General features: G+C 33.5%; 2 protein-coding genes across 6 annotated transcripts in view; both read right to left on the reverse strand.

The window, feature by feature from the left end:
• Window positions 1–3,097: 3,097 nt before the first annotated feature.
• LOC110454207 (aquaporin-9-like) lies at window positions 3,098–11,333 on the reverse strand. The gene is made up of 7 exons (XM_021503590.1): window positions 11,251–11,333; window positions 9,556–9,682; window positions 8,739–8,876; window positions 6,394–6,512; window positions 5,627–5,844; window positions 3,662–3,837; window positions 3,098–3,364 (listed from the first exon to the last, which is right to left on the reverse strand). The coding sequence occupies exons 1-7, from the start codon at window positions 11,311–11,313 to the stop codon at window positions 3,309–3,311; spliced, it is 897 nt and encodes a 298-aa protein (XP_021359265.1). The 5' UTR covers window positions 11,314–11,333; the 3' UTR covers window positions 3,098–3,308.
• A 4,324-nt stretch (window positions 11,334–15,657) lies between these two features.
• Window positions 15,658–24,112, reverse strand: part of LOC110454214 (myosin-IIIa-like) — a 46,401-nt gene continuing 37,946 nt past the window's right edge. For 2 of the 5 annotated variants that reach the window (XM_021503608.1, XM_021503604.1), the window contains 3 exons: window positions 22,953–23,162; window positions 22,330–22,391; window positions 15,658–17,697 (listed from right to left, as the gene is read on the reverse strand). In XM_021503608.1, coding sequence (XP_021359283.1) covers window positions 22,368–22,391; window positions 22,953–23,162 — 234 coding nt within the window. In that variant the 3' untranslated portion in view covers window positions 15,658–17,697; window positions 22,330–22,367. Of the gene's footprint in view, window positions 17,698–20,396; window positions 20,429–22,329; window positions 22,392–22,952; window positions 23,163–24,112 lie in introns of all 5 variants that reach the window. The other 3 variants (XR_002463354.1, XM_021503607.1, XM_021503606.1) reach the window with 3 other exon arrangements.

Genomic DNA, 24,112 nt, shown 5'->3' on the forward strand with positions numbered 1-24,112 from the left:
TTTTATATGTTATCTACGGATTGTTCTTAATTGTCAGAGAGGGGATTCCGAAAGGAACCGTGGTATCTAGATTAAGAGCTGACAGTTTCTTCCCGCTATATCCAGCGGATAGAGATAACAATAAATGAATCAATTGTTTGTATCGATAAACATTATTATAGAAAAACACTTCTTCTTTTACTGTTTTCAAAACAGTATCTAAAGAGTGACGAATCATGTTGCAAAACACATAGGAGTACGTTAATATTTGCCCATAAATGACATTTACGTAAACGGTAAAGCATAAGAAAAGAATAGCAAACATGTGACAGTTATTAATTACACGATGGAATCTAACAACTTACATATATTTTAATAGACATTGATGACTTGCGCAGTATGCAACTAATGTAATATATTCCTTTTATCAAACTACACATTGTCGCGAATTTGTTCTTTGAATTCAAATAGCAGAATAAGGAATCGCGATAATAATGAGATTTCAGTAAGATTACAACAGTCAAAAATTCGCATACATGAGAATTCCAAATACCTGATAAATATTGTTCCATTTACGTCATTATAGACGAAAACAAAGTATAAGGTTCCATCGAAATGAGAACGCAGGTCGTTAAAAGAATGTAATGCGTCAATAAAAAGCATGAGTTACGAAAACAGTTTATCCATATAAAAGAAAAACAAGGAAGAGAAAATAAAAATTAAGATAAATAGCCAATCGTTAAAGCCCCATCCCCTCAACCCCNACACACACACACAAAACCCCAAACAAAAGCAAACGAATGAACAAACATACAAAGTAGGATCGTCAGGTCAATATGTTTATTTCTTAGGTGGATTCATGTAACTTTCATTTTGCTCAAAACATGTTCTGTGTATATTTACCAAGATAACAAAATATATAAATTTAAAAAGCAAAAATGGCCCCATATATTGCACGATTTTTGGGATATCAAAAGTAGGTTTTCAAATTCAACCCTTATTACAACAATATCACATGTATAAAGTTAGGTGGATGAAAGCAGTAAAATAACTGTTAACCAAAGTATTATTACATGTAAACTTAAAGTGTATGACCAAATATCATACTGTTGTTGGAAATTGATCCACAATATAGTCTGTATCATATACTGTAATCAACTATATCATCTTTATAATGTTCTGTAATCCACAATATAATCTGTATCGTATTTTGAAATCAACTACATAATTTGTTTCATATATTGTAATCCACTTAGTCATCTGTATCATTATCTTTAATCTGCAATAGAGTCTGTATTATAATCTGTAATCTATAATTAAGTTTGTATTAACTTATGTAATCCACAATAGAGTCTGTATTATAATCTGTAATCTATAATTAAGTTTGTATTAACTTATATAATCCACAATAGAGAGAGTGTAATAATTTTGTAAACCACAATATGGTAAGTGTATTGTTCTGTAAGTATATTCCACATTAAACATTCTGTTTTATACTTTTAAAATACATTTACTAATCAGTTTGTCTTGTAGTTTGTATTCAACAACATATTGTTTTCAATATAACGCTGTAAGGGATGTAGACAACAACAATCGGTGAAGTGTGCTGTGTATTGTACGTTACAGAATTTGCTACATTTACAATGCAGTCAGAGTTGAACTTACGGTACTTCAAACTCAAAATCAATGATATAAAAATAAAATAACAAAACATTACAGAGGTAAACCGGAGTCCATCAATAAAAATGTACAAGAACAATAGGAGATTGTTACGGATGGGTAAGTGTCTTATGCTTCATCTTTAACACACTTTCTGTAACACAGAGCAAGGATATCACATGCACTACAATATAAAGTATGACATTAAGTTATGACTCATTTGCATATACTATTGCTCTATCATACCAGGCATACAACCTCCGTTAAACGCTATGACGGCTAATGGAGAATCAGGTTTGCTCCTGTAGACTGTATCTATCACCTGCAGACAGTACATAAATGCAGTATACTTTATCTAGCTGCTGTACACTTAATCCATCTGATGTATACTTTATCCATCTGCTGTATACTTTATCCATCTGCTGCACACTTTATCCATCTGCTGTATACTTTATCTAGCTGCTGTACACTTTATCCATCTGCTGTACACTTTATCCATACTTTATCCATCTGCTGTATACTTTATCCATCTGCTGTACACTTTATCCATCTGCTGTATACTTTATCCATCTGCTGTACACTTTATCCATCTGCTGTATACTTTATCTAGCTGCTGTACACTTTATCCATCTGCTGTACACTTTATCCATACTTTATCCATCTGCTGTATACTTTATCCATCTGATGTACACTTTATCCATCTGCTGTATACTTTATCCATCTGCTGTACACTTTATCCATCTGCTGTATACTTTATCCATCTGCTGTACACTTTATCCATCTGCTGTATACTTTATCTATCTGCTGTACACTTTATCCATCTGCTGTATACTTTATCCATCTGCTGTACACTTTATCCATCTGTTGTATACTTTATCTATCTGTTGTACTCTAATGTAACTGATGTGTACTATATGTATATGCTGTTTATTTTATCCATCTGTTGTATACTTTATCCATCTGATGTACACTTTATCCATCTGCTGTATACTTTATCTAGCTGCTGTACACTTTATCCATCTGCTGTATACTTTATCCATCTGCTGTACACTTTATCCATCTGCTGTATACTTTATGTATCTACTGTATACTTTATCCATCTGCTGTACACTGTATCTATCTGTTGTACACTAATGTAACTGATGTGTACTATATGTATATGCTGTTTATTTTATCCATCTGTTGTACACTAATGTAACTGCTGTATACTTTATACATCTGCGGTATACTTTATCCATCTGCGGTATACTTTATCCATCTGCGGTATACTTTATCCATCTGCTGTATACTTTATGTATCTGCTGTATACTGTATCTATCTGTTGTACACTAATGTATCTGGTGTATATTTTATCTCTGTTGTAATCCTATACCTTATGTATCTGCTGTATACTTTATCTAACTGCTGTTTCCTTTTTCTCTCTGCTTTATACTTTGGGTGTCTGCTGTATAGTTTATCTCTGTTGTAGGCCTACATTTTATGTATCTGCTGTATACTTTATCTCTGTTGTAGGCCTATACTTTATGTATCTTATGTATACTTCTTTTCTAACTGCTGTACACTTTATATAGGTGCTGTAGTCTTTATGTATCTGTTGTATTCTTTATTTATTTATGCATTTATATGTATACTTCGGTAAAGTATTTAAACCTATAAGATATTTTTGTTTTTCAAACGGAGGTTTCCAAAAGATGGTCAAATTCCTCACTTTTGTTTTTGCAGTATTCTGAAAATAACAATATAAGTATGTTCAATAAATTAAAATCACAAATGACAACAAAATCTTACAAGAGTAAACTAATATGATTCAAGCTTTTGAAAATCGTTCCATGAACTTGTACTCAAATTTACAAAGAGTTATAATAACTAAGTAATACGTATATGCTTTGAATTCACACCAGTTATTTCGGACCAAACTTTGCTTAAATTGTTTCTTTTCATAAAAAACATTTGAGTAAATAGCAATGGTTTCAATTAATTTGATAAATACACTAGAATTAATGATTAATTGATAGTCACATACGTTTTTGTTTGAACTTGTGAAATGTCCGTGGAATCCAAACAGGCTGGTCGACATTGACCTTTTCATTGTCATCTGGCCAATGAAAACCAATACAGAGATCGTACACAAGGGTGCCAAGGACTGCTCCTATGTGTGGCCCGAGCACTGGTACCCAAAAATACGAGTATCTGTTGTAACTAAAACAGGTAAATTACTAATAAAATCTGTAGATACGGGTAAATTACGAATAAAATATGTAGTTACAGGTAAATTACGCATTAAATTTGTATTTACAGGTAAATTACGAATTAAATTTGTAGTAACAGGTAAATTACGACTTAAAAGTTACATGTCAATTACGAAATAAATCTGGAACTATGAAATATTAAATAAAAAAACCTCATAAAGTTCTCTGAAATATATTGTTAAGCTTTTGACATTTAATAAGTAAATTAAATGTTTCGAGCCATTATTTCTGAATTTTAATATATAAGTGTGTGATCAAACTCTTCTGATGAAGATTAGCAATAAGATAGGGTATTCTAATCACATTGCTCTGCTTATACACTGTAGCTGCACACAAAGGGGTTTATACCTTGGTGGACATCGAACCGTCTTATGATAAACAGAATAAGACGTTTCTGCAATCCAACTTATCAATATTTCCCTGATGATAAAACACGAAAGAAAGGAAAATTTACGTCATGTGCAAAATGCGGACATTGATTACAATATTACAAAAACAAGAGGAAGGCCAATCATAATAGGCACAAAATTAATTATCATCATTTGATAACCGTAAATTTCCCTGATTTGATAACCAATTTTCCTGCATTTTCATTGACGGCTCTATTAGTCCCAATTAACTCAGTTAAGGACGTTTGTATGTTTTTTAATACAAGATAAAAGTATTTTGTTGATGTTTTCTCAGCATGCGTTAAATGTAAACTCCTGTCGAGGGTCATTTATGTTTAAAATACTTCATTAAAGTACTGTGAAAAGTGGGCCTTACTGTAGACTACCATGTCAAAACAGGATATCCTTCATTTTGTTTACTTTTTGTAGGCACTTGTAAATTGCTCATAAAGTTTAGGATATTTCAATATTCAAATTATTCTCGATTTAAATGCATAAAGTCGAATGTTTTTTAGACCTCACTGATATATTGTATAATGTGTTGACAGCTGATTGCTTACTACTTGGCGCACTTAATACTTACAAACAAAACGTTTCTTAATTAATTGACATACAAATATAAAATGAGACTCTGGAATTTCTGAAGAGATACATAAGTGTAATACATTTTGAAACAACCGCTTGTCCGTTTATGAAATACAAGATGCTCCAAATAAAGTCTTTGCATTGTTCCTGATTTATTGATTTAATTAAAAGTGGTTCAGACTTTCACCGCAGGTAATGTTTGCAGCAAACTATAGATGCAATACAATGAGACTATTTTAATGAGGTTCTTTATAATCCAGACTCCTATTTTCAGACTATAAGGATCCGGACCACAATATTCTAAACTCTAGTATTCCTGAATCTATAATAGGGTAAGCTTGCTTGTTTCGGTTCCAAAAAAGAATAATACCTGTAGTTTAACATTCTGCACAAATTGTTAATTGTTTGTTTATCATGGACACGTCGTTTGTATGGTTATCATCGTAATCTTATTGGTAAATAAGTTATTTTCTTGTGTTATGTGAAGGTTGACATTTTCTATTTTGCTTATTAGTGAACCTGGTAACGTTGTTACTTTCCTAGTTTTCGCTTTGAGGACGTGGTATTAATTGGATTTAAGTAAATCTTTACTTTGACAGTAATTTACAATAGTATTTTTTTTCGATTTTCATTTTTTTTCGAGTTTTGTTATGATATCCTTTATATCCTAAATAAAGATAATAAAATCGTTTACGGTACAAACTTGCGGAAATATTTGAATTAGAATAAAACAAAGTTATCATAATCTAATCAAACTCCAGTTACCTGAAAGGTTGGCTTCCCCATCCAGCCATTGCAGTAAATAATCTTGGTGATAAATCACGTGCTGGGTTGTTTGCGCAGCCGCAATTGAAACAGAATGTAGTGTTTATAACAAAGACGAGAAGTCCAGTACACACAGGTATGAGTCCAGAAGACGGATTCATGTTCCTCTTGTCTGACAGCGCCGACACACATATTAGCAAGACTGCAGCCCCAAATATCTACAACGGGACGTATATGAATGCTTTTAATGCAGTAGTATGTTCTTTTATTTAGGCAATTAATTGAAAAGGATTATATGAAATATGTAGAGAATTAAATGACTATGCGAAATTATAATATTTATTAGAAATTGAAAAAAAATACGGGGTGAAATGAAGTTCTTTATTATTAGAGTAGTTTTGTTTGAGAACGTTAATCATATTGTTGATTAATTTAAAGGAATTTCAAGGAATATTTTTACAGGTTATAATTTGACGCATTCGAATTATTTTCTGTAAGGGTTCTTAAGCTATGCTATACACTGCTAGGGAATTTAAGATGACGGTACGTTTATTTGTGGGGGGTTTTCAGTTACCCCTTTTTTATTTGATAAGGTCAATATTAACAAAAATATATTGCCTTAGCTGGTTACCATAGAGAAGGGAGACAATTTGGAGATACAAGAAAAGGTTATTTAAAATATTTTGACTAAAAATAAATAAATAAGTTCAACCACTTTAGATAAAACAATCTTTAAATTGAGAAAGGTTAGCATAGGGCCAACTAACCTGGTCCACTATACTGTTGGTGACGGAGAGAAAAGTTTGAGGATATGTGGCCCATATTCCAGCGGTACTTGTTGGTCCAATGGTGGAACGAACGCCGCCATCATAGTGATATAGAGCATCTACAGGTAAGAAAAAAAATTAGTTTAATACAACAGATAAATATATATACACGATCTTACATGATTTTCCATTTCATATGAGATTTATAAAAAGAAATTTTCGATTTAGCGAGTCTCTGGCGAGCAGAAATGAAAAGTTCGTGACGAGTTTCATAAATTTCATATGAAATGAAAACGAGTGTAAGATCCTTTGTATCACATAAATAAGCTTAAGGTTTGTGGCATTTATGCGTGTAAAACGATAATTTTCATACAACCTTGAAATGTAAAAAGCCGCCATTTTGACTCCAGTGCATAAGTCTGTGACGTCATGTACTTATCCTAGGCCTGATGTCACAATTGAAACAACTGAAACTTACACCCAATCACAGGGCTGATAGGTCATCTTAAATTGGTTAATACGCAAACAAATATGACATGGGTATATTCACTGGATAACACATTACATATTTTGATAAATAATGATATAGGCCATGCGATACAAAATTTTGAATTTCACAACATGACAATATAATATGCTATTTTATTCTAGTTACCAGAAATCCTTTTTGACTGGACCCATCGGTTGCTATCCACTGAAACTATCGACGAATTGATAATAGGTACTGAATAATTCAGTGCCATTTTCACAACACAAACGTGACTTTTATCATTCCATTGTCGACGTCATTTTGCTCACCATTGTTGTTCGTGTCAAGTTTTCGGGAAGCAATTTGATTGATAATACAGGACAAGGACGAGCAACATTTACAAGAAATGTAACATGCATATTAAGAACTATTGTACGTATGCGATGTATGCATGGACACTTGTTATAAATGACGTTATTATACTCGTGTATTTCGCATACGCACACGTTTAATCGTGTGCTACAATACGCTTGATACAGTATTACTTATCCATTATATTTTACCCCTTACCAGTGAACCATGAGGTTGTGATTTAACCATTTGGCGACGTCCAAAAACGAAAAATAATTAAAAGTAAATATTTGTACACGGAGTTCCTTAAAAATACAAGGAAGTAAGACAAGTGTTCAGGAAGAGTAAGCGTTTTCTTCATTTAAAACACACACCATGTAAAGAAACGTGAAATCCAAGTCACATTCTCAACGAGAAATAACTGCATTACCATATTACTTGACAGTTGGTTAAGTTGTTGTTTTTCCTAGAGTGAAAAAAAAACATGCTTAACTAAACTTTTTTTTCCTAAAGTGAGAATATTAACGAGCGTTTACCATATTGTGACCGTTTTCATGCGTGGCAGCTATTTGACAGATGACATGGCCTAACTTCAACTTACACCACTAGGTCAGAGCTCTAGCGATGTTTGCTGTACCTTTCGGCATATAACAAAAGGAGGTAGTTTGTCATTACGATTAAATACGTTTACTCCGACACTAAATGGGACATATCTTAGCGGAATGCATATTCAGCATAATTTCTGGATTAATTTAACAACACAGCCTTTCTATTCAATTACTATTCATCACAAACTGTATTCTTTAATCGTTTAGATCCATAATTGATAGGATGAAATGGTTCAAACGACATTTTGTTTTTATATATATTATATGAAATATCAAATAATAATTAGACTTTAGATGAGGTCCTTTTCCAATTGAAGCTGTGTAGCATTTCGTCAAATAAGCCCTGCCATGCCCATAGGCACACGACGGGGAAATGTACGAGAACAATGATATCAATCAATATTCATCACTCTTGATGGCATGCACATCTGCACAGAGTAAAAGAATACATGAAGTGGTATTGTTCATTTCTCAGCAAGCATAGGTAAAATCATTTTTTACCCACGTCTCAGTTGGTGTCATATGTTTGTATGTAAAATAAACAAACAGTCTAAAGAATCTCCTAGAAGAGATGAAAGTACTAAAGACTCGTTGTTGAGAATTTTTCTTTTTATAATAACACTTTATTTTCTGCTTTTATAATATATAAATACCCATATTCATTTGGCGTGATCAACATACGAACCCCAATTTAATAGCCATCTACATTCTGACCATTGTTAACCAAATAAATAGCTAAATGATTAATGCACATGTATATTCCCTATTTGGCATGATTAACTAACAAACCACAATATAACAACCATCTACATACTGGCCATTTCAAACCAAATAAATAGATATATCAATAAATCAATACGCCCTATTTGACACCATTAAAGACTGAACTACAATATAGCAACCACCAACGTACTTACCATTGTAGACCAGATATAGTAATAGAGAGGCGAGGAAGCTTCCTCCGTATTGCCCTGCCAAGTAGAACGGTACTTTTTTCCAGGGTAGACGTCCTCGGAAAGCCTGTGCTACAGTCACTGCTGGGTTAATGTGGCCTCCTATCAACAAAGACAATACAGCTATTCAGAGAACATATGTGCCGTGTCCTAGCCTATACCATTACACAATATTCCCCGAGATCTTCTTCTTTCGAACTATACATTTTCATGGATCATATACTTTTCATGGACATGTGAAATTTCAGTTAACTGTCGAAAATAGTTCATTACATTATAGAGATAAAGATTTATGGTTATTAAGAGCACAAGTGAAAGAAAAATTATAAAGATAAATAAAGGCCTGAATAATAAAACTTTCTTTTGATCCAATATATTCAGGTGTATTTAGTTGGACTATTATCCCTTTGTTATTTTATGCATGCGGCTCTTTCAATTAACAAAATTGGTAAAGGTATGGTTATATCGACTGTGAGCCATATTTAGTAGTATGAGGTTGGTTATGGTGTTGTGAATTTTACACAAGATGATCTTATGAAACCCGTATTATTTCACCAAATATCATTTGTATCTCATCAACAAACTAAATCTGAAACCGATTGGTATTATTTTCCTCTTAAATGGTGTTTAGCTACAATGTACGATACCTGAAATCCATGTATACCCAGTAATATGACTGAACGCCACTAAGTCAGTGTTTGTAGATAAGTCTGAAAACTGTCAGATTTCAGTCGAAAGCTAACCATTAGTCAATAGATACAACCATATCTTATTTACATACCTGATACCCCTCCAGATATGTATACGCCCATCATCACACCGATTCCCTGTGAGATATGAATAGACAGAGCAGACCCCCGAGACCCAGCACTTAAGAGCCACTGGGCTACTGCACCGTCACTGAAAGTCTGAAAAAAAAGTTGAAAAAGTAAAATAGAAAATAGAAAAAATATCACAAAGAGTAGTGCTACGGCACCCTTTTTTATTTGTCGATGAAAGTCGCAACTCTAATGAATGCCTTTTACGTTACTTTACTTTCGATCGCAAGATGTTAACGTTGTCGATTCAATAGTTCAGGTGAATGGCTAACGTCAATCATAACATGCTGTTATACAAGGAAGAAATGAGTCTAAACAATTCGTATGATTTTTCCTTTTGTCTTATAAAGCATATCAATGTTAATGCTTTATTTTTGCATGCTCTCAAAATTTCCGGAAATTCATTTTAAGCCCCTTTTTGACAGAAGTTCTGCTCTGCATTCTCAATGATGTGTGCCAAGTTAGAAATCCACATACGCATTTCTTCAAATGAAGACTCTATCTCCCATTAAATGGACGATCTACTTATCATACGACCAAGACAGTATTACCGTGCAAGCTTAAGGTTTCATTTTTAAAGTAACTCGCGTCTAGTTGATCAATAATTTGCTAAAACAGCGTCTTTTTCTAATACGTGAATAGAAATGATCCGAAATTGAAATCGTCTCCACCCAGGTCATTTTATGTGATACATTATGAAATGAAATATTAGCTAAAATCTCGTTTTATTTGTTTGAGATTATTCGGATATGATAGAGGGCCGCAGGTGCCGGGTAGGTTAAGGCATCTGACCGTCTACGAGCACTAGCCGTCCACCACTGGGTCGTGGCTTCGAGGGGCATACGTGGGACAGTCGCAAGGTACTGGCAGCAGGTCGGTGTTTTTCTTCCTGGTGCTCCTGCTTTCCTCCACCACCAACCTCTTACATGTCCTTAAATGACCATAGCTGTAAATAGGACGTAAAACACAAACACACCCAACCCAAATCGGTTATACTAGATCTGTGGTTATGTCAAAGATGTCTAAGCATTAAATGCATACGGCCACTGTTCTAAAACAATACGAATGTCGGCTGCATGCTGCATTCCAAATCATGCGAAAACTATTATAGTTTATCAAGGCTTTTTCACATTTGAAGATTGTTGTTCATACAATAAATTTCGGACACATTAAACAGTCTGCCCGCAGACAGAAGTGATCAAGAAACCAACAATCAGATGTTTTGATAAAAACATGATGAATACTTCGAGAAACGAAAGTAAAAACACTCGTTTTATAAAACGTATCAACTCGTGCATCTATTCTGATATAGTTGACAATCATGATCAGAGGACTGTCAAATCGTATAAGTCAGAACCAATATACTTAGTATAAGATAAACAACAAATACATCTCCATTCCACAGTTGATGTGCATTCTATTACCATCATTGCGACACCTTTTGTATTTAAATAAACTTAAACATAAGCTTACATTATCAATAAATTACCGTTTAATCAAATAACATATAATAAGCATTACGTTCTGTGTATATATAATATAAAACGTAAATTTCATATTATCCAGGGCAGGCAATTTCTCCCCATTCTGATTGGTAAATACATGCATAAAAAACAATATTATGTAAAAAATAAATGTCTAAAAATAGAACAACATACCATAAAAACGAACGTTCCCAGGAACTCGGCCATGGCTTCTCTTCTCATTGATTTTGTCAACATGGTTGTTTCGATCAAGGTGTTTCATCTGTCCCAAATAACATATTTAGGTTGGCAACACCGGATGTTGTGAAAGTTTACAATTTCGTGGGTAATTCGTTTATTTTAACTCTAAAATAAAATCTAACCTGAACTTGAAGCGAAAACAAGACTTGAAAGTTGAAAATTTAAATGTTCAAACAAACGATAAAATTTACCTTTTTATCATATCATATAGAATTTAAATGGCTTATTTGACAAATATAGAACTCAAATTGACAATGCAATAAAAAGGGAAGCGCGCCACCCTGAAGATAGCAGAGGTCACAAATGTTATCTCTATCTATCCGATAGTAATATACCCTTGAAAGACCACCCTGTGTATTTACCATGTAACATCTCAACATTGCTGTGTATCCGACACTTCTCTGAACATAACAGAAATCGATTGTTTTAATTCATTGTTCTACGTATTACTACGGATACGTTAACACACGTGTTATAGTTGTAATATATAACTGTAATATCCGAGCATGTTTTCGAAAATTTTTCTTCAAAATCATATTAAAGGGGCTGGTCGGGGAAAAAATGTCATATTTGCTAAAATGGCATACACATGTTTAAAATACCTTCTTATGAAATATACCGATACAAATTTTGCTGAAATTCACTCCCTAAGAGTAAAAATTATAATTATATTAAAGAAATCCTCAATCGTCACCTGACAGTCTAAAACTCTCAATTGACACAGATAAGTGATGTAATTTTACTGCACGTGCGTCATCAACAAGGCCAAATGTAAACATCGCTAGTTGAATCCGACATGGCACATGACGGCGTGCTATTGTTGTTATCTTCACTGCCTCACTTTCGAAACAACCACGTGACATATATAAATAGATCTGCGCTAAATTTACGCGGGGCTTCCCCGAGATTTCAGTGGTCAAAACTGGACATTGCAAGCAGAACTCGACCATCATATTGCCGTGGTATAACTTTCGGAAGGCCAGAGAACGCATTTAGACCCATTTGTTTTGTATTTTTTTCCCCGACCAGCCCCATTAATGCTATTAATAGGATTAAAAGGATTTGCGCGACAAGCAAAGCCTATGAACGTGGTTTCCATATAAAAGTTAAGTGTATACACACCATATTGCAGCAAAGATAGGGGATTAAAAGAATACAATATATTTTTGCATTTGTTTTGTAATTCTGATTGCCTACGAATTCTTACAGTTAATAGCATGAAATATATGATACAGAAGAAGACACAAATATCAGCGAATAAGTTAGACATTAGCTGGTGGACAGCATTTATTAATTGTCCATACACAAATACCAAATACTGTTTCAATAAGATCTATGGAAGTAATTTATTTTTCATGTTGGTGTAAAGTGTTTGATAAGTATTCCGTATAGAAAAGTATAAATAGTCAGTGGGATAGTATCGCTTAGAGCTGGGATTGAGTTTAAGAGAAGTTATAAATGTATGTTGTAGAGAGTATAATGAAGAAAGAGCGATTACAATCCTCAAAAGGTTATCATATGCTTGTTCAACTACTGTGGTATAGTTTTTTCTATTGAACTTTCGGTTATGGATGTTTTCGAGATAGATATATTCTAGTCGAATCTAACTCCTTTTTTTACAGTAATTCCCTAAGATGCAAGATGCCGATTCCAGACGCTTTGACAGTCGTTAGACGGTCTGTAAAACTGTTAAATGTCAAAGACTCTGGAAAATCGATATTAGCTCTTTCTACAGTTGATATCAATGAAATAATGTTCGAAACTGAAATGTTTGATAACTCTCAACGTTTGTGACATCCCTCATGCCATTACATAAACGAATTGATATTTTCAAAATATATATAGCGGTGCTGATAAACACCCCAAGTAACGTTACTGTCTTCGTGGGGATAAATACATTAGGACCAATACTCCGATATAGTATAGAAAGGGACTATACAGTAAACACCAGAACGACAGAAGTATTTCATCCGATAATTATCTGGAACCTTCAAATAATTGCCAATCAAAACATTATGAAAGTAACACACACACACACATATTGCACCTTCAAAATTTGGTGATAGAAACAGTATGCCTAAAATGAGTTCCTCTGCAACATACGTTTGTTTCCTCCTTCAAGGACTCATCGGTGAAAGGGGCCTCGGTGGCCAAGTAGTTAAGGCGTCTTACATTTTGCATCCACCACTGGGTCGCGGCCTGCGTGGGGCAGTCACCAGGTACTGGCCGTAGGTCGGTGGTTTTTCTCCGGCTTTCCTCCAACACCAAAACCTGACACGTCCTTAAATGACCAAAGCTGTTAATAGGACGTTAAACGCAAACAATCAAAACCAAACTCATTGGTGATGCTAGGGTCCAAAACATTGGAGATCCAAATTGTCTAAACTAGTGTTGAAACAAAGGGGCAGGTGCGTAAAATCCCTTAGTTATAAATTTAAAAAAATAAGAAGAGTACTGGTTAATTTCAAATTAAATACGGAAACTCCAGCATACTAAAGTTATCAATTGAATCTATCGTGTTACTCCTTTCTTTAAAATCGCAAATAATAATGGAACAAAAATTACGTATTTATATCTCTTTTTAATTGATTATGCAAATTCAACATGTAAACAAGTTAGGCATGTATATATTACACAACAAGGAACAACTTTCCTTTTGGTAAAATGTTTTATACGAAAATAGAAATACAAAACAATTTGATTAAGTCGGTAACGTCATTAACACTAATTATGCATCACTTCTTCGGATTTAGATTCTTTTTGGCATCGTGAACTAACTTCTGTTATGGATTTCAACATGTTTGAGTTTATTCTAGTTGGTTATATTTCTTCACTTCGTTGTGAGTAAAAATATCCTGTGTATAAAATATGTCTTATAAACAATATATTGAAATGATTTACAGCTTCATTTTACATATGCAATGAATCTACCAAGCGGCACAAAGAAATGTGCATATATCACAGCATTTATACCTCCATGACTTTTACACAACTGTCATGGATATGCTATACATGTTATATAAATAACTACATACTTATCTTAATTCTTTTCTTATTTAGCTACTGTTAATCCTGTAATGTTTGCGGCTACTATTTTTTCTGCAAGTTCATTTTCTTACTTTTTCCTCATGAAACACGTTCGCAGGGATTTCGTTGCATATACTAAACTACATGTATAACAAATTATGATCCTTTGTTTGAATGTTTATGAAAACTCATTGCAATATTTCAAAATTCACAAGTCGACTAATCTCGCGAGCAAAGTGAAAATGAAAATTTCGCGCGATACGAATGTATTACAGTATTGTTTATTAAATGGTTTCTATACATCCAAACTCTCTAAGCTAGAGAAGGCTAACTGCTTGTAAACTACATCGTATTATGCTTGAAGGAGTATTATCTAATAAATGCCGATTATTTTACACATTGAACTAAATTATGTAGCCTTCCTAATGGGAAAAAACGAGCAGGTGTAAAAAAGTATATTTGTAGGAATAACACATTATAACTAAGAATGCTTATAAAAATCTCCATTTTGGTGCCGTAACATTTAATGTGATCATGATTACCGTTTTTTAAGGATTACGGTACCACTGCCAAAAACTGTACCTGGCATAACTATAGTTTTGATAAATCACAGAAAAACATACCTTACGGGACTTCTATGATAAATATAGATGAAACAAACAAAACATAATCAACAATAGTGTTCTGAGTGTGAAAGAAAACACCACGGGGCTATACACGGACTCGTACCCCAATTTCAGCCTGCTAAACTATCACTTTAACCGATTGAGCTACCTGGTAGATAGTTCGAATTATTTTGACGTTTTATCGACTTTTTTTTTATATCAGTCTGTCGTCGATTAACGTCAGAACTCCGGCCCTCTATAATATGCGGGAAATAATCGACCCGCGCCCGGGTCGCACTTCAAACTGATATTTTAGAAACAAATCGTCACGTTCACACACATGTCGCACATGGATCGAAAGATCTATTCTTTATGCACAAGATGAACATAAATTACATGCCTCAAACAACAAATACAATCACTAAAAACATTTTTTCAAACTTACTCTGTTTTACTCTAGTTTTTTGATAGCCCCGCCTTATAATGCCACGTGACTAAAATCTCGCCGGCCTACATCATAACGTTGGAAAATACCTTCGGTAATGCGAGATCTCGTCAAGTCATATGACATTGCTCATGCCCTAATTTCCATTAAAACATGGGTTGGTATAGAAAACGTTGGAAAATACTGTTCGTAATGATCTTTGAAACATGTTATTGATACCACCTAGTGCATAAAGAATAGATCTTTCGATCCATGTGCGACATGTGTGTGAAAGTGACGATTTGTTTCTAAAATATCAGTTTGAAGTGCGACCCGGGCGCGGAATTCAGAAGTGTTCTACAGTTGCATCCAAACGGAAGTTAAGGGGAGGTTACTGTATATAGTAAAAACTACAGTTCAGTGGCACAGGGATTCTTAACGGCTGCAATAATACATTTTTTATTTTTATTTTAGATATCAACATCCTACTTTATGAAAATGTGTTCAAGATTACAACACGCAATGACTTTCAAGTGCTCGAAACAAATCCGTTTTGGCGAATTACCGCTTGTAATATATCCAGTAATATGACAAAATCTGCTTTCTGGACGTTTTCAAAAAAAACGACATAATCCAGAAAACTTGTTATTCCGAAAATGTTTTTAGGTAAAATGTCTGTGTTATTGAGGCCAACTGTACAAACAATACGGCTCCAAATTAGCTAGTAACGGCTTATTCGAGTTCGTGATAAAGGCCCGAGTGTTTGATAGATCATATAAAAGTATTACAATAAGAAGTAGAGACATATGATGTGCCTGATAATAATTGATAACTCGTTTTGATTTTGATACTTATGTATATCACAGCAGTGATGAGCTGTTAGTACTGACAATATACAACATCAGTAACAGTATATGTTTTTAAAAATATGTTATCTTAAAGACGCAGTTCTAAACATTAGGAGAAAAAAAGACAAAACAACTGTGACGACACATGCAGGTTTGAATTTTAAACTCTTTTACACCATTAAGTCATATGCAAAATTATCACCATTTAACGCGTGTTATAAGAATAATTAAAAATAATAATTATAAGAATTATTAAAGTAACATGTTTTTTCATGGGAAAACACGCTTGAGATGATTCATTTCCAAAAAGAAATTTGAATCATTCTTTCAAATAATTATATTCTAAAGTTGGAGTTTCAAAGTTATCTAAATAAAAAAAAAATGAAATTGCACAACAACAACGAGCTATCCATAGAGCTCAGATCAGTATATGTACTATACATATTAAAAATGTATGCATAAAGGTATAATACATTAAAATATTTAATTGTTAAGATATTGTGAATACATAATGGAAAATCGTACGCCTATATATAAATACATAATTGCAACAAAGTCAACAGACAGGCAAAAAAAGCATAGAAAATATACATTAACAAATTTCATACTGAAAACAAGAGAGTGACAATGAAGTTGTATGATTTCAGATATTGTAAACGTACATATTTTAGCGGTATTCTAATTTCACCGCTTTTCGAAATTCAATATTGCACTATATTATGACTGCCCTAATTGAAGTTTCTGTACATAGTTTCCAATTGCATTTGCATATCGGGTGCAAGTGCGCCAATTCATCAACGCGCTAATGATTTAAGAAACCATAATACGCTGAAATTTGAGTTCGATAAGATAAGACTTTTACAGTATGTTACTAAATGAATATATTTTGTTATAACAGATAAATTTAAACGATATCGTATATCACGCATGTTTGTTTTACATAGAAATGCACTATACAATGTGATATAAATTTGTGCTTATATATGTGTTTCTTTTAAGTGAATTGTAATACAGCAACATGAGACATCCTTGAAAGTATACAGTTCCAGACAATACAATGAGATAACCCGGAATTATGAATATGAATACAAGTTGATAGTCCAGTGAAGTATTAAAAGAAATCATAGTGTATATTTTAAACATCACATTACCTTGCGTTGGGTTTGAAAGTGAAAATGGGTCGTTTCCTTAGTTTTATGTAAATGGAAAGAGTAAGTGATGATAGGGTACCATAAATGTTTTAATCAAGCAACTGAGTATATATGCACTTTTCGTATATTAACTGTTTGCACACTAACAAAGCAAATATATAACATCACCGAAATTGGACAAAGTTTCTTCAACTAAGCAGTCAGACTTAATCTGATAACAGAAGGTTTCGTCACTGATGTAGAACGAATCGTGAGTATGATGCTACATTTTAGTTCAGCACTAACTTCCATAGTTGCAACTCCCATCAATAGTCGAACTGGGTCCGCTACAAAATAAGATAACTTTGGTTTATACACAAGTTATTATCTTATATAAACAAATGGATCGGATACAAGTTATAGCAACATTACGAACGCCCTCTCCAGAGAATATGAAGTTTAATTATTAACATAATTAACGAGCATTTGATATGTCAAAATATGTTTTCGAAGGATCACTTCTTACGTCTGTTTAAAAATATAGCAATTTTGTCTTTTTCTTATGAACGAGACAGAATGCCATTGTCTCATGGTTTGTAATGTCTGTGTACTTATAGGATTACTAATTACGTAATAATTTCACACAAACATGAAGATTATTACGGCTGGCTGCTCTTCCACAGAATGTACAGACAATGTACAGATATTGAGCCTTGTTAATAAATCTGCTTGGCCAATCATTTACTTTTCGGAACATTGTTTTCTTTAATGATAATAACCAGAATACCAGTTATCACTCGTTTTAGAATCCAGCCATTTCAGTTTTTACAAATGTGGATGGAGTTGAAGAAACAAAATAGTTACTGCAATTGTAAAATAAAAATGCTTCTTTAAGTTATATTTACAGTAAACATTATGTGTGGTTCTGATATGGCAAAATATAATTAACATCGTGCATTAAAAATGTGGGAATTGTCTATATGGATATATATGGATATATATAAATATAAATACATTCTGTATGAGATGTGTAAGGAGATTAATCATATATAATACACTAAATTCTGCACATTGCCAAACTGTTGCATTTTCAACACTGGCAATACTGTCAAAGGACAGTAATATAACAACCTTCTGAAATAAAGCGTCCGGAATGATATAGTAAGACAAGTGAACTACAATTAATCAAACATATAATATTTTTATTTTGGATAATATTTCATACGACTTATTTTACTATAATTAATTGCGTATAATATTACTGACTTAATTAAACGTTTGATCAGAAACATATCGGCCTGATGATGTGCTGCTTAGTCAAAGGGGAATATCAAAGACACCAAATCTAGCAATCTAGACAGCAAAGAGTTTGAAATGTTTCATGATGAGCAAAACGTCTTGACAATCAGGTGTACGTGCCACAGTTCATGCATGAGATACAGAAGAGCGGTGTTGGTGTTCAGGTCTGAAAGTCATACAAAACATGCATATTCATTAAGTGGAAAGGAAGTCAGATAATAAAATAATGTAAGCCTTAGTACCCAGAGAATAAGTAACAAGCAATAGAATGGGGAAGTGATAACACATTCATTAACATAAGCGAAAATTGTATACGTATATATAAGTGAAAATTGCATATGTATACATGAACAAAATATATCATTCACGTATGCATTCTCACTTTTCTCTACAAGCTGAAGCTTGTGTTCTTCTTGAAATCAAGATGACTGAATTAATGCATTCTTAGTTTCATTAACCGGGAATGTCAAGAATACAAATATGGTAAAAGAAAATTTATCAAACAGTTCCGAAAATCGCAAAACTTTCTTTATATAATTTGAATAATGTAAGCAAACGATTGAAATATTATATTTATTGTATTATTTCTCCAATATTTCCTTATATCGTCCATAGTTAACCTAAAAAGTTAACTAGTCATGAGTAACTTGTTCCAGATCATTTGTGCTACACTTATTGTAAAAAAATAGTGAATACAAACATTTCGAAAGCAGAGGCGATACAGGTAATTCTCTCTCGCTGCAGGTTGCACGGCAATTACTTCACACGCGAAAGGAAAAACAAACTTAAAATACTTTGATTTCAACATACCCTAACTTAATTTGTTTTTAAAATTTTGGATTGCCACTGAAAATATCTCATCTACTTTTGCTATTCTTATCTAATGTCATTGTGCTTAACAAATCGTTCCAAAACACAAAAGTCCTTTTTAAATCTTCCACATTTACAAATACAAAATCACAAACGACGTCCGCATTACTAACATATGTGACGTTCTATTTGAAAAGTTTTTAGCAGGTGTTAACATAATCCTTAACAAATTCGTTAAATAACTAAACGAACACTGAAGCATAGACAAAACCGTTTTCAACTCAAAATCGAAGGAAGTTGGAAAAATTGGAGGCACGGCAGTCTAGTGGTAGGACGCCGGGCTCGTGACTGAAGGGTTGCGGGTTCGAGCCACGGCACGGCCATGTGTTGTATCTTTGAGCAAGATACTTCACTCCGCTTGTTCCAGTCTACTTAGGTGTAAATGAGTTCGTGGTTGGGCATTGCTAGAATTGCTGAATGCTAGCTATTAGCGCCGAAATGCCAGCTCGGGCTGTATGCTCCCCAGGGAGTTGAGAAAGGTATAGGCTGGTTGCAAAGGCCCTATAACCACGGATGATAACTTGTGAACCGCTTTGAGACGACATACGAACTAGGTTGTGATAAAGCGGTATATAAGAACCTAAAATTATTATTATTTATAATCAATATGAAAAGAAAGTACGGAGAAGCTCGACAAAGTTAAAGGAAAATGAGACCATGGGTTCCGTACGGCAATTCTGCCTTTTAAAGTTTTGGGTGCTTTCTGGAACGACTTGGCGAATTGAGTATCATGACTTGGCGAATCGAGTAACATGAAATAAGATCGTAAAAGTGGATCAGTGTAAAAATAAATAAATGAATAAACAAAGTGGGGTAGATTGAAAATCCCGACAAGTGTCCATATTTATCTAATCCTACATTTTGATGGAACATTTACCTGTCGTTCCAGCTAACTTATGACCGTTGACCCTAAATCGTAAATAAAGTTTTGCAAAGTTAGTATCACAATTAATAGAATTAAAATACTTCATATCGGAATACATACATTACATATTAGGGTCATTCAGTCAATTTTGTCGCCACACAGCTGCCGTACGAACGGCCAATAGAACAGCCTTGGCAGGCTGCAAACACATTTAAAGAACTAAAGATTTAAAAAGTTATTTTCAGGAAAGGAAACGATAAATACGATGTTTTACGAAGACAAAGTCCTGCAGCCTGTTAAAAGATTCTACATGAAAAAATGTCCAATAAAGGGTTGAATTTCATCCAGCTTATTCAAGACAGTGCTTCATCCCACAAAAGCAATATTGTACAGGCGTTTTTGAGGAAAGAGAAGGAAGTACAGAATGACCAACCCCCTATGCATCAGATCCAGGTCACTGTTACTTCTTCCTGTTTCCTTAACTAAAGAAAATACTCTCTGGGAAACGGTATGCCTCTAGGAGTGCTTTGGATAGTGCAATCTTCCAGTGTCTCGCAAGTATAGCAAGTGGAGACGCGACTACATCGCTGCGTTTACGTCATGGATAGTGCGACTGTGAGGTGCATTTCTGCTAAGAAGGAATACTTCGAAGGATTACAATAAAAAGGTCTAACTATATACATCATACATGTGATTCCTGACACTTGTGACAGAATTGATTGAATGGCCCTCGTATAATAAGATGCAACCGGATCTAATGAAAACACGGGCATCCTGTTCCAGACATTGCATATTGTACATATGCGTTAAAACCGCTAAAGATTCGTGCAGAAACATCTTGGTTGAAAACGTTCTGCTGCTATAGTGGCATTATGGTATATGATTACTTATTATGTTACAAAAAAAAGTTTCAAACTATCCAAGTCCTTTATTTTCTATTCAGCGCATATAGTGTCTCATTCTGCTGTTAACTGAAATGCTAATGAACGGGACTGATAAATCATGCATTTAAATTACACTTGAATTTCTATGGTTTATTGGAAAATCCGTTTTTAACATGATACATGTATTTAAAAATATGTCATAGGCATGAATATTAAAGGTCATTCATCTTAATGTAAGTAAGACGAACACAATTGTACTACATAGTGGAGAAAAATGTTTTCTTTTTGTGATTTCACAATTTAACGTTATCTATAACTAAACTGAATGTGATATCATTATAATTTTAGTGTACTATATAAGTAAGTGCACTAATTATTAATACAGGATATACCAGTGTACGGTGTTCTTACGTCTATAATTGGTTATTGAGTGCAGTGTAGCTCACGGGTCTATTTATATTGAAATCCTATTGGTGAAGCATAAAGCTAATGTCTATTGCGTACCTCACATTTGAGACGTTGGTTACCTCTGCCAATATAAGTCAAAATGTCTTAAAACTCTCACGATTTCACTTTACATGATACAACTTTTGTACGATGTTGGATTGGAAATCTTTGCAAATAAATGTGAGGTGAGTAATTTCAAGGAAACTGATGCATTATAAAACAATCTGCATGATGACATTACGTTAATTGACAAGTCCATTGAGGACATTTAGCTTATAGACAGCACTTCAGTTTCAACCTTTATGAATTATATAGAACGGAATTTTCATCAACTCATACCTCATTATCCTCAATTTGTTTGTTTCAGGAAAAAATAATATATTCTCATTTTTGATGAAACCTATTTCAAGTAAAATAGTTCTTATTTATTTGTGTCGCAAGTTTGATAAATGGCTTGGAAAACTCTATTTGATTTCATTTGATATGTAATCTCAAAGAACCTGCCTTACGAGAAACGCAGTAATCTCCAATCATAAACGGTTGACAGGTTTCAATACGTATAGACCAATGAGCTGTAAGTATCCAGAATCCACTCTGTGGGGCTACTAACTTACAAGTTCAACATCCAAATATAGAATGGACGCCATCGGCACTAGTCTTCTTGCTGGTCATTGAACTAAATATTATCGTGATTAAAATGATGACTGAAGTCGATGTTACGTTTATACTCTGTCATTTATGCTATAATAACTTAATTAAAGCATTTTTAATAAAAAGCATTCACTTTTTGCAAATGCTGATATGCCAAAAAATCTATATCAGACTGAATTTTAAATACTGCAATATAATATACTAGATGAAAACTGAAATAAGGCACCACTAGTTTCACTTATTGACCTGATTAACGTACCTGTCATAAATAATGCACAATTGTTCCATATGCAATCATATATATGTCCCCCCTACATTCTCGAGTACCAATATAAGTTTCTTTATTTTTCTCCCTTAATACGTAACTTTAACGTGTTTCTCATATGAAGTTCATTTTAACTTATTTACTTATTTTTGCGTGACTTGTTTTCTAAAAATGCAATAACTCCACTTTTACTTTTGACAAAATACATCACTTCACTGGTTGTGCTGTAAGAACTTGTATGCAATTCATACTAACAAACTTGATAGAAATATCCAATTTTTCATATTCATAACAAAGACTTACTATCATTAATCAATTTACCTGATTTTGGAGAAGCCTCTTGTGGGCTTCGTCAGGTCGTTTTGGGAGAGGTCTTCCGCTCATTGCCGTAGACGAGCGCACACCGCTCTTGCCAGCCGAATTGTTTGGCATGGTGTACTTACGGTCCGGAATTGGGGGTCCTGACACAGTAGAGTCTCTCTGGGGTGGAACACCGGGGATATAACTTCCCCTTACTCTACTGGCCTGTTGCTAAAAAAATAACAATTTAGGTTTCAAAAATTCTAAAAAAAAAAACATCCACAAAAAAAATATAAAAAAAATGATTTGATTTTCAGCAAATGATCTTATAGAACTATACTTGAAGAAAGAGCTTGAAGTAGTACTAAATATTTGCATACAATTGGCATGTAATATTTTTCTTGTTTAAACGAACATGGGATACGTATAATGTTGTCCAATTTCAGATTTTAGCTCGTCACAATCTGACATGTTTAATAACATCTAATTTAATAAATCAACAGATAATTTCATTAATACAATGAAACAAAATTCAAAATTTAATAGAGTCAGATGGAAATGTGAGAAAAACATGGTCAAAATTTCGCTACATATTTACTTTTTATTTTAAATGTTGACTTAGAAATACATTTTACAACAAAACCTCCAATATGATGGAACCATTAATGGACACAACATAGGCGTATGCAGGCTGTAAAGAACGAAGTCTTCAAATCTACAAGCAAGTTGGGGCTGTACTTAATATTCAAGTTACGCTGTCCAAATTGACAAAAGATCAGACAACGGCAAACTATTATATTTCTTCTTTTATAACAGAAAGAAAAAGTATAGGCTTTCTAAAAGTCCATTTAATAGATCGCAACAGATATGTGTTGTGGTTACACATTACGAAAATATATTTCAAATTCAATATTCTATAGCAAACAGTTTATAACAGTTCAAGCTTGTAGTGACGTCCCTGGACAAGAATTTTCTTTTCTTTCGCAGATTTCTTTTGACACTGTTATGAAAAGTACCACCCGTCAAAACAGTTTAAACAAATTTCTAGTCATGCTTTATTTTTGCTGCATTCAAATATGATGAACCACAGTGGACCTCGCTATTATTTGCCTCGTTCCATATGCCACCTCGCTTGCCGCCAATATATTTCAAGGTCTTTTTTCTTTTTCTTTAGAATTATT

The sequence above is a fragment of the Mizuhopecten yessoensis genome, unplaced genomic scaffold (assembly GCF_002113885.1).
Source record: "Mizuhopecten yessoensis strain PY_sf001 unplaced genomic scaffold, ASM211388v2 scaffold7725, whole genome shotgun sequence".
In the NCBI taxonomy this organism is placed as follows: Eukaryota; Metazoa; Mollusca; class Bivalvia; order Pectinida; family Pectinidae; genus Mizuhopecten; species Mizuhopecten yessoensis.

Excerpts from the sequence above, each read along its gene's own strand:
- LOC110454207 (XM_021503590.1), bottom strand. The coding sequence starts at position 11,313 with ATGTTGACAAAATCAATGAGAAGAGAAGCCATGGCCGAGTTCCTGGGA. Across the intron at positions 5,845-6,393 it reads CCAACAGTATAGTGGACCAG|ATATTTGGGGCTGCAGTCTT; the intron begins GTTAGTTGGCCC and ends GTCCCGTTGTAG. Across the intron at positions 3,838-5,626 it reads TGGGGAAGCCAACCTTTCAG|TTACAACAGATACTCGTATT; the intron begins GTAACTGGAGTT and ends TACCTGTTTTAG.